The following is a 19,120-nucleotide window of genomic DNA, read 5'->3' as shown; positions in this document are numbered from 1 at the left end:
AACATGTTTCACCCCCCCCTCTAACACAACCCAACAAACTAAAACTTAACCAAAACAAGACAAAAAAAACAACAGAAAAAAGTAAAGACAGACGGACTGCGGGCGAGCCGCAGCTGTTAACAGCGCCGCCACTTCCGGAATTATCCAAACTATATAGTCTAACTGCTCTCTCTCTCTCTAATATCGACTTACCGACTAGAATGGCTTTCTAGTAATATAATATTATATAATTCTGTATAATTATTATATAATTATTGGGTTTTATTATTATACAATTCATTATTATATTGTATAATTTATTATAATACAAATTTGATTAATCTGCTTGGCCCAATGTTAGTTCATATTGAAAGTTAATTGCTGTTTACAACAGTTTCCTGATATAAATGCACAAATTCTCAGATTTACTGAATTCACTATCACAATTTGCCACGGGTGGATATCTTAAGTTCAGATACATAGAAACATAGAAATTAGGTGCAGGAGTAGGCCATTCGGCCCTTCGAGCCTGCACCGCCATTCAATATGATCATGGCTGATCATCCAACTCAGTATCCCGTACCTGCCTTCTCTCCATACCCTCTGATCCCCTTGGCCACATGTCTGTTAAATCACCAGTTCAATTGCAAACACTGCACACTAATCACCAAGTTTTTTATCTAAACAAATTGCCATTTTTGGGATTTTTTTTAAATTTTTTATTTTAAAGTCAGTGCAAAGAACTCTAGTTTAGTTGGCAACAATCTCTGCTTCCTCTCTTCAGCGATCGTTGCATTCAGCAGAACTCACAGCTCGATTTTTAACTCTATTCGCCATTAAAAAGAGCCCAAATAGTTTCAATTCTGCTGACAAAACAGATTGGAACTGCTCTAACTCTGCAAATGTTACACGACTATCCGAACAGGTTGGACTTTATTTACTCATTTACCCCAATGAATTGAATGGATTCTGCAGGAGGAATTAAATATTAATCAATATCAATCAATATCAGTTTTATTCGTCACTTGCAAAGTGCAAGTGAAATGAATTTGCCAGCAGCGGTACAATGAAAAGAGAACACACAAAAGCACAATAAAAACTTAACACAAACATCCACCACAGCATTCATCACTGTGGTGGAAGGCACAAAATCTGGCCAGTCCTCCTCCATTTTCCCCCGTGGTCGGGACCTCAACCCTCCGCAGTTGCCGCTGCGGGCGTCCAGATGTGTAGACAAGGTAAAGTCCAGATAAAGTCCAGGTAAGTCCTGAATCAGTGCCTCCCCACCGGAGACCGCGGCTTCAAGATGGTGTAGGCCGCAGGCCGGCGGTCGAAGATCTAAAGACCCTGCCGCGCTGCAGCTGGAAGCACCGCAGAACGCAGGGCCGACGGCAAATGTAGAACTATCGATGAAAAATGTGGCAATTTCAGTCAGAATCAAATATTAATTACAAGATCAATACTTTGAACTACAGAGCAGCCACCCACCCGAAAGGATAGGATATAAAACAAATGGCAGCTTGTTGAATAAAAAAAAAACAGCAGATCAAAAAGTCATACTGTTTCTCATTCTTATCTCACATCACCCAGTGAATCTTTCCGACTAAGAAATAAACATGAACTTTAGTATTTGGTTATCAGCATTGGTTATCAGCATTGCAGAACCTTTATTTATAAAACTAAAAATCCAATTAAAAAAGTGCCTGTTCCCAGTATAACATTTTCTTTCAGCAACATACAGCAGAGATATTTGCCAACTAGAGTTCTTTGCACTGGCTGTTTTAAAAGAATGTCCTAAAAAAAGGCATTGCTTAAATAACTCGATGATTAGTGTAGTGTTTTTGCAATTAAACTGGTGATTTAACAGACGTGAACTTAAGATATCCACACTTGGCAAATTGTGACACTGAATTCAGTAAATCTGATAATTTGTGCATTTGTACCAGGAAAATGTTGTAAAAAGCAATTAACTTTCAACTCCCATACGTCAGAATGATAGGTACCCATCCCTGAAGGAATGTAATAGACTTTGAGAGTGGGAATCTATCCGTCACATGTTGGTCAGGTCAATGCTCCATTACAGCCCACATGCTTGATTCCACATGTCTCATTAAGTAAAAGAGAAAGCAGCTGTCAGTTGTTCATAAGATTATCTTGCCTTGGAACAAAAAATAACTGCTGTCGCATTAGCACGACTGATTGCCCACAAATAAAAATGTTCAAAGGGAAGTATGAAGAAACTTGGAACTGCAGATGCTGGTTTACAAAAAGGGACACAAAATGCTGGAATAACACAGCAAGTCAGGCACTTTTGGAGAACATGGATAGGTGATGTTTTGGGTCCCGACCCATGTCCAGAGAGAGATGCTGCCTGACTCGCTGACTTACTCCAGCACTGCGTCCTTTGTGTCCTGACTTATTTCGATATTTTTAACCAGGTTATAAAAGAATTTTGTTAAAATTAGTCAGTTCATAAGTAAATCTTTAGTTGGCAATTCAAATGTTTTGCAACTCCACCTTAAATTACAAATATTAGATCAAATTTGGTTTTCTTTAGTTAAGTTTTCTTCAGTTAATATATCAACAGGGAATTAATTTTGAAGGTTGAAGCTGATATGCCCCAAGAGAAATTTCAGAAGACAGAAGCTTTCATCTTTGTTATAGGAGTGAACTGAAAGAATGTCAAGCCTACAATTATAAAACAAAACAAAATATTTCAAACATGCCTTTGTTTGAATTTGTCTTTTCAAACACGTGATATTTCCTGTAAATAAAGTCTCAGGACTACATACCTGGAATTCCATTCAATCTTTTGAAAATCGGTCAACGTTCGATAACCGTTGCAGAAATAAATGGATATCTTTGCACTTAAATAATGGAACAGAATTTGAAATATCGTGAAACTAGTAACTGAAACAACCAGCCAGTCAAGTGAAGCCATAACAGCTGAACCACTGCAAGAAAATAAAAAGGGATAAAATATTCTAAGTAAACTTAATACAGTTAACAAATTAATCAAACAGCCCAATACTACATTTGTTTATGTTCATATTTTAGATCTATCTAAGCACAAGTTATGATACCACAATAGTTAAGCTTCAAGACTGATGTCTACAGGCTAGTTATGTGGATAAAAGTTTAAAATCCACCATGGGAACTGGAGAATATAAATGAAATTAACGAATAACTCTGGCGTTTATGATAAACGTTTAGCATCTGAAATGGCAATCAGTGACAGCGTTATCAGCTGGGAAAATTACTTATTACGGGGCCGGGGAGATTTCCATTCTCGCTGGTACCTGTACATGTATCCAGGCCGATCAACGTGGTTAGACACAAAATACTCACTGACAGCATATAACCATATAATGGAGAATCTCTGGAGAAAAGGAATAGGTGACGTTACTCCAGCTTTTTGTGTCTGCCTTTGGTTTAAACCAGCATCTGCAGTGCCTTCCTATATATTTTATCAATGTGATTGACAGTTAATGCCTCGATAGAATGAATTAGGATGTTCTTGGGATGTTCAAGAACCGATGATAATGTTGGCCTTGTAATGTACTTGTCCAATGAACAAATAATTTTTAAAATGTATACTCAGTAAGCAAGTATGTGCTCACGCAGTTATGTACAAGTGTTCATTCCAAAAGTGTTAACCTGGTCTCAGGCCAATTCTCTGGATGCTTTCAAGAGAGAGTTAGATAGAGCTCTTAAAGATAGCGGAGTCAGGGGATATGGGGAGAAGGCAGGAACGGGGTACTGAATGTGGATGATCAGCCATGATCACAATGAATGGCGGTGCTGGCTCAAAGGGCCGAATGGCCTACTCCTGTACCTATTGTCTATTGGTCTCTCCATTTGATTGGACCAAAATGTAGCTATCCCGATCCACCTGTCTATTTCCTCCCCAGGTGCTGCCAAACCCAGTGACTTCCTCCATCACTTGCATTTTGCTGACACAGATAACGTATGAGGCCCAGCAGGAAACAAGGTTGATAAACTTGCCAGATTATGTATGAACCTACTTGAACAATGATTGGGTTGCTCCCCTGGACATTGCTGCCAACAACCTAGGAAAATAATATCTTGTAGCTCCAAAGTTTCCCTGGCAATGTTGGAAGAGTAACAACCATTTACCATATGAACACACACTGTTCTACAAGAAGAGTAGAAATATCCCCTCTCTTCATTCCAGAGAGAGAATAAACAGTACAGATTGAACGACAAAGCGTTGGCAACTGTTTGGGAAGATTTCATTCAGAGACAATGGGTCAACCATTCCTTCTATCCAGAGATACTGCCTGTCCCGCTGAGTTACTCCAGCATTTTGTGTCTATCTTCGGGTCGGAAACATGACATGTCTGACTGACCTCTGACCAATAACACTCTCTCATTTCACTCCTGGCATCAGGAGCCCCAAAACTGTAGCGTCCGGGTTCGGGAGCAGCTTCATTCCAACAACCATCAGGCTATTAAAGACAACAGCATCCAAATAGGCTCTGAACTATATAAATGGGGGCATTATTTTTTACTTTGCACTACTATTGTCTATTTATTCGTCCATATTATTTAACAATACAAAATAACTTGATCTGCCAACAGTCATAAAAACACACAATACATGAAATTAAAGTGACAAGTGGAAAGGATTGGGGATGTGCAAAGATTGAGGGGGGGGGGGGGGGGGGGGGGGGGGGGGGGGGGGGGGGGTCAGTCTGTACACACTTATTTTATTTTATTTTTAAATCGGTTTTACAGTGGAAGATGTTTACATATCTGTTGCGCTGCTGCAAGTAAAATTTAATTGCTCCATTGCAGGACATATGAGAATAAAACATTCTTGTCAACATTGGTACATTTCCATAACTGCATTTGCCCCGACACCATCTTCTTCTCTGGTTTTGAGGAGAAAGTAATTTACCTCCACACATGCACAAGAGTACTCCTCAACAGAATAAGCATCAAGTAAGAAGGCCCAACATCCCCACCTATTCACTAACCTGGCTGCTTCAATCTGCAGCCTGAACTTGCAGTCTCCCACTTTCTGGCATCTACTGGTTTGCACTATTGGAGTTTTTACTTAATTCCCAGAGACTTCTAAATAATGTTGACAACCCGAGGTGCAGATTTTGCATGGACTTTAATGATGACGTTAATTAAGCTCGCTGTTGTCAGGAGGTTAACAAGGGACAGTCAATATGTTCAGTTAAAGGCAGAAAGCCTGCAGAATTATCACACGCCTCAAACTCAATATACCACACAAGGACATCAAAACTTTGTATTCAATCTAAATACCAGTATTAAATTAGCAGTATATATCCACTGAAACAAATCTCACACATCTACAAGTCCTTCCAGGAACTTGTCTCTCCATCTCTCCCAGGCTGCATAATCTTCTTCAGCCCCATGTCTATAAACAATTCATCACATCTGCACAAATTAACTGTTGTGATATCACATAACAATAAATAATAATGTGGTCTTGATTCCATGATAGAAACATTTGAAAAATTAAATGTAACATATGGATTCACATTGGAACAAATTAATACAAGGATATTAATGAAACGTGTTTGAATACTATTAAAACCCAATTTCACTAATTGTGCAAATCAGAGCTTATCAAAAATGTATTGCAATTTTTTAACTTGCCTACACCAAAAACATCCATTTTGAAAGGTTCCAGAGTCTTGGCTTTGTAAGTTATTGGGGCAAATCCTCCAAAATTATGGAAGAACTCAGGGATAAGGACCTGGACATTTTTAAAATGGACATGCTGGCTGCAAAAAATCCCCAAGGGATCACAAGTTCAAAGCCTGTCTGTGGGCCTGGGCAGCCACATGACTATGCGAATGGTGAGAACAGGAAAGGCCGGAACAGAGATAACCAAAGATCCTATAGCAAAGCAAGATGGATTACTCTCACGCAAACGTGAGGTACGCTCATGGGCGGATTCATGGGTGATTATAGGACACATTTTAGCAACCTGACTCCGCCATCTTGTTCCGCCATCTTGCTCCGCTTTCTTGTTCCCGCTTTCTTGCTCCCGCCTTCTTGCTTCCGGCCAAAGATTGGATCCGCAGCGAGGAGAAGGAGTGCAGGGCCCGGGGAGAGAGAGTGCGGGGCAGCGGGTAGAGAGAGTGCGGGGTCCGGGGCAGCGGGGAGAGGGAGTGTGGGGCAGCCGGGGCAGCGGGGAGAGGGCTATAGGCTTTGCTATAGGATCTTTGGAGATAACGAGATTATCTTGGAAAGACAAAGGAAGGAACCGAGTCCAGCAGACAGGGGTAAATACAGTGGCTTGTAAAAGTTTTCATACCCCTTGAACCTTTCCACATTTTGTCACGTTACAACCACAAACCTAAATGTATTTTATTGGGATTTTATGTGACAGACCAACACAAAGTGACGCATAATTGTGAAGTGGAAGGAAAATGATACATGGTTTTCAAATTTTTTTACAAGTAAAAAACTGAAAAGTGTGGCATGCAAAAGTATTCAGCCCCCTTTACTCTGATACCCCTAAATAAAATCCAGTGCAACCAAATGCCTTCAGAAGTCACCTAATTAGTAAATAGAGTCCACTTGTATGTAATCTAATCTCAGTATATATATACAGCTGTTCTGTGAAGGCCTCAGAGTTTGTTAGAGAACATTAGTGAACAAACAGCATCATGAAGCCCAAGGCACACACCAGACAGGTCAGGGATAAAGTTGTGGAGAAGATTAAAGCAGGGTTAGGTTATAAAAAAATATCCCAAGCTTTGAACATCTCACGGAACACTGTTCAATCCATCATGGAAAGAGTATGGCACAACTGGAAACCTACCAAGACATGGTCGTCCACCTAAACTGACAGGCCGGGCAAGGAGAGCATTGATCAGAGAAGCAGACAAGAGGCCCATGGTAACTCTGGAGGAGCTGCAGAGATCCACAGCTCAGGTGGGAGAATCTGTCCACAGGACAACTATTAGTCGTGCACTCCACAAATCGGGCCTTTATGGAAGAGTGGCAAGAAGAAAGCCATTGTTGAAAAAAAGCCATAAGAAGTCCCGTTTGCAGTTTGCCACAAGCCATGTGGGGGACACAGCAAACATGTGGAGGAAGGTGTTCTGGTCAGATGAGACCAAAATTGAAGTTTTTGGCCTAAATGCAAAACGCTATGTGTGGCAGAAAACTAACACTGCACATCACCCTGAACACACCATCCCCACTGTGAAACATGGTGGTGGCAGCATCATGCTTTGGGGATGCTTTTCTTCAGCAGGGACAGGGAAGCTGGTCAGAGTTGATGGGAAGATGGATGGAGCCAAATACAGGGCAATCTTGGAAGAAAACCTGTTAGAGTCTGCAAAAGACTTGAGACTGCGGCGGAGGTTCACCTTCCAGCAGGACAACGACCCTAAACATACAGCCAGAGCTACAATGGAATAGTTTAGATCAAAGCATATTCATGTGTTAGAATGGCCCAGTCAAAGTCCAGACCTAAATCCAATTGAGAATATCTGGCAAGACTTGAAAATTGCTGTTCACAGACGCTCTCCATCCAATCTGACTGAGCTTGGGCTATTTTGCAAAGAAGAATGGGCAAAATTTTCAGTCTCTAGATGTGCAAAGCTGGTAGAGATATACCCCAAAAGACTTGCAGCTGTAATTGCAGCGAAAGGTGGTTCTACAAAGTATTGACTCAGGGGGGCTGAATACTTTTGCACGCCACACTTTTCAGTTTTTTATTTGTAAAAAAACCATGTATCATTTTCCTTCCACATCACAATTATGCACCACTTTGTGTTGGTCTATCACATAAAATCCCAATAAAATACCACTGTAGACCAGCAGCAAGACCATCACCATCCATCAGGACAATAGGAGCCCATCCAGGTGATGGGATAACAATTAGGATGATGCATCGTGACATCAGCAAACCCATTATCATCGGAAGCGTTTAAGAAGGAACTGCAGATGCTGGAGAATCGAAGGTACACAAAAAAGCTGGAGAAACTCAGCGGGTGCAGCAGCATCTATGGAGCGAAGGAAATAGGCAACGTTTCGGGCCGAAACCCTTCATCGGAAGCGTGTTGTTCATGCCAGATCGAAACTGGGAATCATCGAAAGACCCTTTTGTCCAGAGGACCACCTGGGGGTTTTCAAGGGAGAAACTCTCGGGTATAAAAAGGAGCAGGCAAGCAAGGGTTCTCTCTCTTTTCTGCTCCTGACCCTGCATCCATCCTGCATCCTGCCCTGCAGGGCTCCTGACCCTGCATCGATCTAGCTGTAAGTACCCCAGACGACCTGGTGAAGTTCCGGAAATAGGATAGAGGTTGAGAGAAGCAGGGGAAAAGGGGTTTATTTGTACTTAAAATTGTGTAAAGTACGTTTTTACGACATGCCCGATAATTTTCTTTCCATAGTCTTAGTTTAAAGCATAAGTTTAGTCACGTATTATGTAGTGTTGGTGAGATTCAATTTGTCATTTGTTTAATAAAGCCTGTAAATTTTAGACTTGCTTTGAGTCCGTCTTGGTTTCTGTTTTCTCTCATCAGCACGCTCTGGTCAAGTCAACCTTTTTTATCATATCCCACCATAATTCCGAGGTCTAGAACACAGGGGAATCTCCCTTTTTTTATATTCTCTCTTGGGAACCGCTTGAGTGGAGTAGTGGCCGTTTGACCCACCAACAAGGGAGCGAATCACTCGGGCAATTGAGCCCGAAGTGGAGCAAAGGGAACCAAACCCCTACAGCTTGCCTCAAATTAAGTTTAAATATCACAATTGTACCCACCTCTAACACTGCCTCTAATAACTGCCACGATATATACACCAACCATTGTGCAAAAAAAGTTGCCCCTCAGATCCCTTTTAAATCTCCCCCCCCCCCCCCTCATCTTAAATCTACACCCTCTAGTTTTAGACTCCCCGACCCAGGGAAAAGACGGGCTATTCACCTTATCCATGCCCCTCATGATAAAATCATGCCTCAGTCTCCTACGCTTCAAGAAATAAAATCCTAGCCTATCCAGACCCTCCTTATAATTCCATCCTTGCGGACCCGCTTACATCTTCATTGATCTTCTTTGCACCCGTTCCAGTTTAACGACGCAAGAACTCTTGTCCACAGAGGAAGATGACAACAGAGTTTATAAATATTTTAAGACAGAAGGTAACTAGATATTTGATAAGTAGAAACAAGGAATTGCAGGTGCAGGTTAATACAAAAAGCACACAAAATGCTGGAGTAACCGAAATGTCGCCTATCTATGTTCTCCAGCGATGTTACCCGACCTGCCCCGTTACTCAAGCACTTAGTGTGCTCTTTAGATATTTGATAAGCAAGGATATGAAAATTTAAGAAGGAACTGCAGATGCTGGAAAATTGAAGGTAGACAAAATTGCTGGAGAAACTCAGCGGGTGCGGCAGCATCTATGGAGCGAAGGAAATTTCCTTCGCTCCATAGATTTTTCTCTAGCAATTTTGTCTATGATATGAAAGTTTAGTTTAGTTTTAGTTCAGAGATACAGTGCAGAAACAGGTCCTTCGGCCCACCAAATCTGCGCTGACCAGCGATCGTCGTACACTAGCATTATTCCACAAACTAGGGAAAATTTACCAAAGCCATTAACCTGCCAACCTGTACGTCTTTGGAGCATGCGAGGAAACCGGAGAAAACCCAAGTGGTCACGGGGAGAATGTGACAAACTCCATACTAACAGCACCCGTAACCAGGATTGAACCCGGGTGTCTGGCGCTGCAAGGCAATAGCTCTACTGCTGCGCCACCATGCCGCCCTTAAAAAGTTGCCACTGGTGGACAGGAATGAGGTTAGTGAATTTAAAATCAGATCATCTCTGATCTTATGAAGGTGGAAAACAAGCCAGCCTGCTCCTGTTTCTCATTCATTTGTATATATGCATAATAAAAATGCAGTGGAAAGATATTTATCTCACAAATCTGATTACCCACAAGGACATTCACATCACCCCTTCCATTCTGAACCGATATTTACTATCTGAAGCATTTGACAGCAACACTTGTTTGCATAAGACAAAGCATAATTGGTTTTACAATGTTTATATTTGGCTTATTATCCAACAATTTAAGATCACAGAGACAGGCTGTCCTCACAATTGCTGCCAACATTGCTGATAACTCAGTAAACAAACACAGATCTTCTTTACTCTGACCAACTGCACTTCCTCTGCCTCAGAGCTCAACCGAAAATCTGATTCTTTTGAAGAAAAATCAAACCCATGTATTCAAATTATATTTAAACTATTGTAACTGTGTCAGCTACAACAAACTCAAAATACTTCCAGATAACTCTGTTTAAATACTAACTGAAAGATTGAAAGATACAACAGGGAAACAGACTTTCGGTCCACCGAGTCCACGTTGACCATCGGTCACCCGTTCACACTAGTTCTATGTTATCCCGCGTTTGCATTTGCTCCCTTCACACTGCAGGGCAATTTACAGAGGCCAATCAACCTACAAACCCGCACATCTTTGGGATGTGGGAGGAAACCGGAGCCCCATGAGGAAACCCACATGGTCACAGGGAGAATGTGCAAATTCCACACAGGCAGCACCTCGGGTCTGGATCATACCTGGTTCTCTAGCGCTGAGAGACAGCAGTTCTATCAGCTGCACTAATGTGCCGTGGACTGATCCCTGGTTTGAATTAAGATGCACTCCTGTAATCTTTATTCCTGCAATTTAAAAAAAAATCTCAAATCAGACATTCAACACTGGTAGGTAGAACACCCATAAAAATATATCCACACACAGATTTACCAAATTCAGTTTGTTCATCAAGGATTCTCATGTAGCCATAATAACTCAACATTGCTCTTTGAAATTTGAGGGACAAAGCGGCAGCTAGCGTGATAGGAAAAAGTTAAATATTGCGAGCTGAATACAGCTTAATCCCTTTCTTAATGGCTAAGAAGCCTGCAATGCTCTAGCACGATTCCAGACTCCAAAAATAAGTCTCAAGAATGACATTGTTCATCAAACAATCGTTGTTCGCTCTCTGCCACAGTAGCTCCAAAAATATTCTGCCAGAAACTAATGCTGGAGGTGTTGTATATTAATGCTCTATCCATTCATCTAGAATATCATTCTTGGAAAGTTCAAAAAGAGAGGGGGAAATAAAATCAACAATTTTATTTCCCCCTCTCAACAACCCCGCAAACCAAGACTTCAACTTCAGCCATGCAAGTCCTTTTGTCGTGCAACCTACTTTAGCAACACAAGATCAAAGCTAAAGCTTGGAAACCAAACAAACCTTACAAAATAATCAGTTTTGGATTATTTAGATCTTCCAATAAAGTTCAAGATCTCTTTGATCCTTCACACAGCTCTGAATCTGAAAATTGGTAATATAGAGACAGACACAGATACACTAGTGATTTAAAAAGCTCCCCAATGTGTGTCAATGGTTATTTTAAACAGGCTATGGAGCAAGGAACCACTTAATTATTTCTAAACAAAAATATGCCACAGCAATATAGCTCATTACTCTTTATATAATTATGTTTGCACATGACGTGTGTATATGCAGCCGACATGATCACGTAATTGCACGTGACAACTTTGTGCAACACCATCCGATCCCCAATAATGTTCAGGTCAGCGGCACAGCTGGCAGAGCCACTGTCTCATAGTGCCAGAGACCAGGGTTTGATCCTGGCCTTGGGTGCTGTCTCTGTGGAGTTTGCACATTCTCCCTTGAACGCGTGGGTTTCCTCCAGATGTCGGGGTTTCCTCCCACATCCCAAAGACGTGCGGGTTTGTAGGTTAATTGCCCTTATTGTGCAGGGATTGGATGGGAAAGAAAGATAACATGGAACGAGAGTGAATAGGAGATCCATGGTCGGCATGGACTCGATGGGCCAAAGGGCCAGTTTCCATGCTGTATTTCTAAATTCTAAACTAAACTCGAAACAAACAATTCACTGGAGGAACTCTATTGTTTGCGCAGCATCTGATGAGGGAAAAGGAACTATTGACACCCTGTGTCAGGATGCCAATTCTTTCCTTCCCCACAGATTCTGCTCGTCCCGCCGAGTTTTTCCAGCAGGTTGTTTGTTGCTCTTGATTCCAGCATCTGCAGTCACACTGATCTCCGATAATCCTGGATTCCCTCTCCTTTAGCCCATCAAGACTGGGACCTCCCTCAGACAGTAATTATGCTCGCTAATGAACAGTGACCACTACACTTTGAATATTTGCGTTGGCAGTATGAAATTGAACTCTGTTCAATTACTGTTTTGTACCTACACACGTTACAAGAAAATAATTAAATAATCCAAAGGCCACAAAAGTCTTACAGATTTTACTCATCACAAACAATATCAACACTACATACTGAGATTGGCAAACTGCATTACCCAAACAAGAGTGCACCATTTATTTTAAATTGGGGTGAAAGGGAGGAAGAAAATGCAAGGACTTCTGAAAAAGAATCGGAGTGAAATTTCATTCACCAATCTGATTTGCCTTGTTGTATCGCAACGTAATTAGTACCGCAAACATAATTTTACCTGAGCGCTGATTAGAAGAAAACAGTTGTCCAGGCGATCGACTAAAATAAATCAAGATTTTGATTGCTGCGTTCTAGCTCCTGCCTGCTTTCCGTGTACACATGTCAAGCTAAAATAAGCGGAATTCAGGCAAAATAAAATAATGAAGTGCCACATATCTTATCATCTCCCTTATTTCTCTAGTCAGACTCCATTAAATGCATACATTTATAAATCTTAAATGTTTATCAATATTTAATTTTTTTTCAAATCTTTAACTATGCTGTTTCATTCACCAAAACGCCAGGATTTAGTAGTAGGCCCAAAGAATAGTATAAATTCAGAAAACTGAGGATATCGAAAAAAAAGAAATCAGGGAGCATAAAAAACTCTGAAGGCAAATTAGCAAAACGTAAAAGCTGACTAAAGTAATTTATACCAGTATATTAACAAGACAAAGTTAAAGTATAAACAGGTCCACCAGAAAACAAACTTGGGAAAATGATAGATTTAAACTGATAATCTTAATCAAACTTTACAGAAGATTATATGTTATTAAAAAAATGGGAGGAATTAAATGCCATTACCATTACTTGAGAATTAGTATTTGGCAAACTAATGGGACCAAAGGCAGACCCCGGGATTCAATGGTTTGTATCCTAGAAACCTTAAAGATGTGGCTACACAGATGCTGAATGAAGTAGGTTTGGAGCGATACCAAAGAATTGTCAATGTGATACATGTATTCAGAGTGGGAGAAGAAAGTAGGTAACAATGGAACGGTGAGTCTAACATCTATTATTGGAAGAACGTTAGAATCAATTGTTAAGTCACAGCGGAACATTTGGAAAGTCGCAATCTAAGGGCGAGTCGCAGTCAAGGTGAGATGCCCAGTAAACCAGAAACAAAACAATGACAGACAAAACCTTCATGAAAAGGGAAATCATTTCCCACAGGTTTGTTATAGTTCTTTGAGAAAGCAGCAGCCAAATTTCATGGCAGGCAACCCAAGAGATTCAATTTGAATAATGCAAACGGTGTTGTATACGTGCCACACGGATGCCTACTATGCAAAAGTAAGAGTTTGACATAATAATTAGCACTGACAAAAGATTGGCTACCTAGCGGAATTCAACTACTATGTATAAGGGGTCATTTTCAGGTTGACAACCTGTAAAAAGCGGTGTGCCATAGGGATCAGTGCTGGGATCAGTTATTTAAGTCTGAAGAAGGGTCTCGAACCGAAACGTCACCCATTCCTTCACTCCAGAGATGCTGCCTGTCCCGCTGAGATACTCCAGCTTTTTGTGTCTATCTTCGATTTAAACCAGCATCTGCCGTTCCTTCTTACACATTTACGAAATATTTTACTGTTGTAGAGAAAGGAACCAAATGCACTGTTGCCAAATTGGTCGATGACACAAATGCAGATGAAGACAAGCGGCGAAGATGCAGCAAACATTTAACAGCAATACATTAATTGGTTAATGAGCGGGGGCAAGGAGAATAACATGGAAAAAAGTGACATTTTTCAATTTGGTAGGAAGAATGATGAAACAGGTTCTTATTGAAATGGAAAACTACAGAAAGACACAGCAGAGATTTATGGGACCTAGTACATGAAACACAGCTAACACAGAAGTGCAGCTGGTAAACATAATGGTTAATGAAGTGCCCCCTTATTTAAGAGGATAATAAAAACAAGCACTCCAAAAAGGCTATGTTCTCCATAGATGTACTTAAAAAGCAAATAATGAACTACTGCACAAGCTAATGGTTTCATTCTACAGCATACAACTAAATTTGCTGCCATTTACAGAGACATTTTCCCCACATTACAAATAGTGTAATAACATGCGTAATATATATATAGTATAGTTTCTTGTTTAATCAGACAAAGTACAGAAAACAAAATTAAACAATTCATTCCAGGCCCAAAACAACATCTGAATTAAAACCACCGTGGTATATTACAGTTCTGCACCTCCCAATGCATTTGAATCAACACATGAAGTCACCAGTCTTCTACTTTCAAAATGCCTACAGTGCAAATCTAACCACAGTCAATATTTTCTTCCAATAACCTTGTTGAGGCTTATAAGAATCTAAGTTTGGGTTCACATACGGCTTTCCGATTAACCCAGCTTCCTTTTCACCAAAAAGCTGCCATTATTATTTAATAAATCAAGCAACTGCTTTTTTCCCCTCTCAGAAAGTGAAAAGCACTTCCAGGACAGTGAACTTTCTTATTCGGATGATTTTCACCCTTTCTCCCAATCAAGCAACAGTCGGGTTTAAACTTGGTTCATCTTAGGCAGTGCTTTTGACTAAGGGTTTATTTTTCAGAGAAAGAACATAACTTTTTCCTGATCGTCCCCCTGCCCACAAGGTTTACCTGATCCCCTTCACCCACCTACAAGCTAATGTATTCCACAACCACCAAAAGCTTCCCCTCCATTCCATCTCCTGCCAACCTACCCCATTCTAATTTCCCTGCCCTTTCTGCCTCCTACACCTACCTCCATTTCCTACCCCATTTCCGTGTCCCTTTCTGCCTCCCCTCCCTCCCCTCTTATCCCACCTCTTCCCCAAATACCCCCTTCTCCGTCATCACCCCCTCCCTACACCCTCATCCCTCCATAACAACTTCCCCCCTCACCCCTTCCTCTCTCCCCTCATCCTTCCCTCTCCCATTCTTACCTCCCCTTCATCCCCTCCCTCAAACCTTCTCCCTCTCCCTCTCCTCCTCATCCCTGCCCCTAATCCCTTGCCTATCCCTCTCACTGCTGTCATCCCTCCCTCTGCCCCTCATCCATTCTCCTCTTCCTCTCATTCTCCACCCCATTCCTCTCCCTCCCCCTCATTCATCTTCCCCACCCTCTCCCCCCATTCCTCTTCTTCTCATTCCACTTCCCTTCATTCTCCCTCACTCTCATTCCTCCTCCCTCATTCCTCTTCTCCTTCCTCCCCTCTCCCCCTCATTACTCTCCCACCCTTCTTCCCTCCTCCCTCATTCCTCCCTCCCCCCTCCCCTCCCCTCATTTCTCTTCCCCACCCCCTCATTCTCCCTCCCCCCTCATTCCTCTCTCCTCCCCCTCTGCTTCCTTCCTCTTCTCCCTCTCCTCTATCCTCTCCATCCCTTTCAGCCGCCCTCTCTCTCTCTCTCTCCCCCACTCTATCCTCTCCATCCCTTTCAGCCACCCTCTCTCTCTCTCTTCCCCCTTGCCTGCTGCAACCATCTCTCGCGGGGAAGGCGCGGCCTTCACCTGGGGGCCGGGGGCTGAGGCGGCGACTGGGGACAGACTCGGTGCTGGGACCGGAGGGGAGGTGAGGGGGAGGAAGAAAGGTGGCGGCATTCCTCCTCTTCCTTCCTTCCTCCCTCCTTCTTCTCCTCCTCACCCGGGGGCACACACACCTACCCTGATCCCGGCCCTCTCCTGTGGGGCCAGCGCCATCGCCCGGCCACACCTGCTTCCATGCTGGGACATTCCACCCTCCTGATCCCCTCTCCCTCTTTCTCTCCCCCTGCTCTCCCCCTCCATTCCTCCCGCTCCTCCTCCTCTTCTCCCTCCTCTCCTCTATCCTCCCATCCCTTTCATCCTCACGCATCTCTCTCTCTCTTCTCCGCCCTCGCCTGCTCAACCTATCGGCTTCCTTCCTTCCTTCCTGCTGCTGCAATCCTCTCTCGCGGGGAAGGCGCGGCCTTCACCTGGGGGCCGGGGGCTGAGGCGGCGACTGGGGACAGACTCGGTGCTGGGACCGGAGGGGAGGTGAGGGGGAGGAAGAAAGGTGGCGGCATGTCTCTCGCCCCGGCTTCCTTCCTTCCTCCTCCTTCTTCTTCTCCTCCTCCATCAGAGACGGGACCAGAGGTGAGAGTGAGAGAGAGAGAGTGGACACACACACACCCTCCCCGGTCCCTCAGCCAGAGCCCGGGCTCCTGTGAAGAGTCGCCACCGCCATCATCCCGGCCACGCTGCTGCTGCCGCCATCGACGGGACACGAGTTGATCTCTGAAGTAAAAGTCAACTAAAGTTGGAGAGTTGAGATTGAGGCTCCCCCGCACACAGCCAGATCCCCTCATCCTCACCTCGTCCAGCATTGCTGAGCTCCTTCCCCTCAGCTGCCCTCCTCCTCCTCCACCACGATATCTGTCATCTCTTCAACAGGAAACCCGTCCACTCCTTAAACCCATCCCTTCTCTTCTCCCTCCCTCTCTCCACCCACAAGAAACTCCTTTCAATTCTTACCAAACCTCTATCATTTGTTTCACCCCCCTCCAACCAAATAAACAGGTCTGCTCACTTCACCTCCACGCCTGCTAAAGGGTGGGAAGTTAATAACACTATTTATTTCCAGTCCCTTTCATCTATATTTGTTTTGCTCTGTTAATTGCCCAGTTTGCGAATATACAGGCGCCAGCAACAGTGAATTCTGATGAAAAGTTTGCATAATCTTATCAAAGACGTGCCTTTTGTTAGGTTTTATTGATAACTTGCAGAAAAGTTTAGATCATCTTTTAAAATACATGCTTTACTAACTTTTAGAGTTCATAAATTGGTGAAAAGTCTAGATTCTCATTTACAAGACGTGCCTTTTTACTAACTTTTAGGGTTTTCTGAATTGCTGAAAAGTTTAGATTGTCTTTTAAAAGACATGCCTATTACTAATTTTTAGGTTATACAAGTTGCTGAAAAGTATATATTTTTAAAATGTGCGTCTTACTCATTTTTAGGTTTTAAAATTGCTGAAAAGTTTAGATTATCTTTTAAAATACATGCTTTTCACTAATTTTTAGGGTTTGTAAATTGATGAAAAAACTAGATCATCTTTTAAAAAGATGAGCCCTTTATTAATTTTTAGGTTTTATCTATACAGTGGTGAAAATAGAGTAATGCAGCATGGAAGGTAGACACAAAATGTTGGAGTAACTTGGCAGGACAGGCAGCATCTCTGGAATGGGTGACGTTTCCGTGAGCTTTCAGTCTGAAGAAGAGTCTCGACCTGAAACGTCACCCAGTGAGAGAAGCCTGTCGTGTTGAGTTACTCCAGCATTTTGTGTCTATTTTTGGTTTGTATATCTTTATTGTCATTTCCTGAGTATTCGCATACCCAGAGGAAACAAAAAAACGTTGCTCAACCAGTGTCCATTCAGTGTGCATGAAAAATAAATAGAAATAAAAAAATACATGTATCATGAACAAATTTAACACTCTACTAAACATTCAACAGCCGTTCCGACCGGCAGCGGCACAACAGTGGCTCTGCTGCAGTGTGGGGGTTTGTGCGCGATACTTGGCAGGGGGCAAAGTCCATTTAACAGTCTTATAGCCTGTGGGAAGAAGCTGAGGAGCATCCTGCTGGTTTTGCAGCTAATGCTCCTGTACCTCTTCCCAGATGGGAGGATGGAGAAAATGTCATGCGATGGGTGGTAAGGGTCTTTGATGATGGAGATGGCTCTGCTGATACATCTCTTCCTGTATATGTCCAGCAGGAAGGGGAGTGGAGCACCAATAATCCTGCTGGCGGTCTTCACTATCCTGTCTAGTTGGTGCCGTTTAAACCAGCATCTGCAGTTCCTTCCTAATACAGCATAGAAACAGGCTCTTCAGCCCAGCTTGTTCATGCCGACCAAGATGTCCCATCTGCGTTAGTCATACCTGACCATGTTTAGCCCATGTCCCTCTGAATATTTGCTATTCATTTACCTGTGCAAATGTCTTTTGAATGCTGTTATAGTACATGCCTAAACTATCTCCCCAGGCAGCTCATTCCATATACCCATTAACCTCAGTATGAAAAAGGTGCCCCTCGGATTCCTATTAAACCTTTCACTTCTCACCTTAAACCCATGATCTCTGGTTCTTGTGTTCCCTACTCTGTGTAAAAGACTGTGCATTCACCCCATCTATTCACCTCATGATTTTATAAACCTCGATAAGGTAACCCATCAGCTTCCTCTGCTCCAATGAACAGGGCTGCCAACATTGGGTGAGAGTTGAGAGTGAGAAATTGCGAGGGAGCGTAGTGACCGAGAGGGGGGGGGGGGGGGGGGGGGGGAGGTGTGGGAGGGGGAATGTGTGTCCCCCCTCCCACATTAGGGAGTTTCGCATTTTTCAGCTTGAAATTGTGCAATCTGGTGCATACCGTAGCATGTCTTTTAACTTACACTTGAATGCAACATTTATGTTTTAAATTGGATTGGGTATGAATAGGGTTAGGCTAAATTACATTCCTAATTACACCCCACAGTAGAGCCAGGCTCTGATCAACAGGTGCAGCACATGAATGACTATATTCATGTATGGAAATCAGATTATAATTCATGCTGTTATGCATATATAGAGAGAAAAATACAGAGAAACAAGGCAAGAGACTTCCATCACTGTCCTGCACAAATAAATCAATCAACCTTACCCTTTGACTATAGAAACAAGATGAAAATAATGCCACATATTCAATTGAAATTAATATATATATGTAAAACATATATATGGAAACAGGCCCTTCAGCCCACCAAGTCCACACCGACCAGCAATCTATCATACACCAGTTCTATCCTACATGCCAGGGACAATTTACAGAAGCCAATTAACCTACACTTCTTTCGGATGTGGGAGAAACT

The 19,120-nt window shown here is 42.5% G+C and overlaps 1 protein-coding gene across 4 annotated transcripts in view; it reads right to left on the bottom strand.

Annotated features, from left to right (window-relative positions):
- Positions 1-17,101, bottom strand: part of tlcd4a (TLC domain containing 4a) — a 49,283-nt gene extending 32,182 nt beyond the window's left edge. Inside the window, exons 1-4 of one of the 4 annotated variants that reach the window (XM_055641466.1) lie at positions 16,586-17,095; positions 12,520-12,628; positions 10,582-10,683; positions 2,772-2,933 (exon numbers count right to left, since the gene is read on the bottom strand). In XM_055641466.1, the coding sequence (XP_055497441.1) occupies positions 2,772-2,920 (149 nt within the window). In that variant the 5' untranslated portion in view covers positions 2,921-2,933; positions 10,582-10,683; positions 12,520-12,628; positions 16,586-17,095. Of the gene's footprint in view, positions 1-2,771; positions 2,934-10,581; positions 10,684-12,519; positions 12,629-16,585 lie in introns of all 4 variants that reach the window. The other 3 variants (XM_055641468.1, XM_055641467.1, XM_055641469.1) reach the window with 3 other exon arrangements.
- Between the last annotated feature and the right edge of the window lie 2,019 nt (positions 17,102-19,120).

This window comes from Leucoraja erinacea, chromosome 10 (genome assembly GCF_028641065.1).
Source record: "Leucoraja erinacea ecotype New England chromosome 10, Leri_hhj_1, whole genome shotgun sequence".
Classification (NCBI taxonomy): domain Eukaryota; kingdom Metazoa; phylum Chordata; class Chondrichthyes; order Rajiformes; family Rajidae; genus Leucoraja; species Leucoraja erinaceus.
The sequence above is the reverse complement of the archived record's forward strand: the minus strand, read 5'-3'. Positions and strand labels throughout refer to the sequence as shown.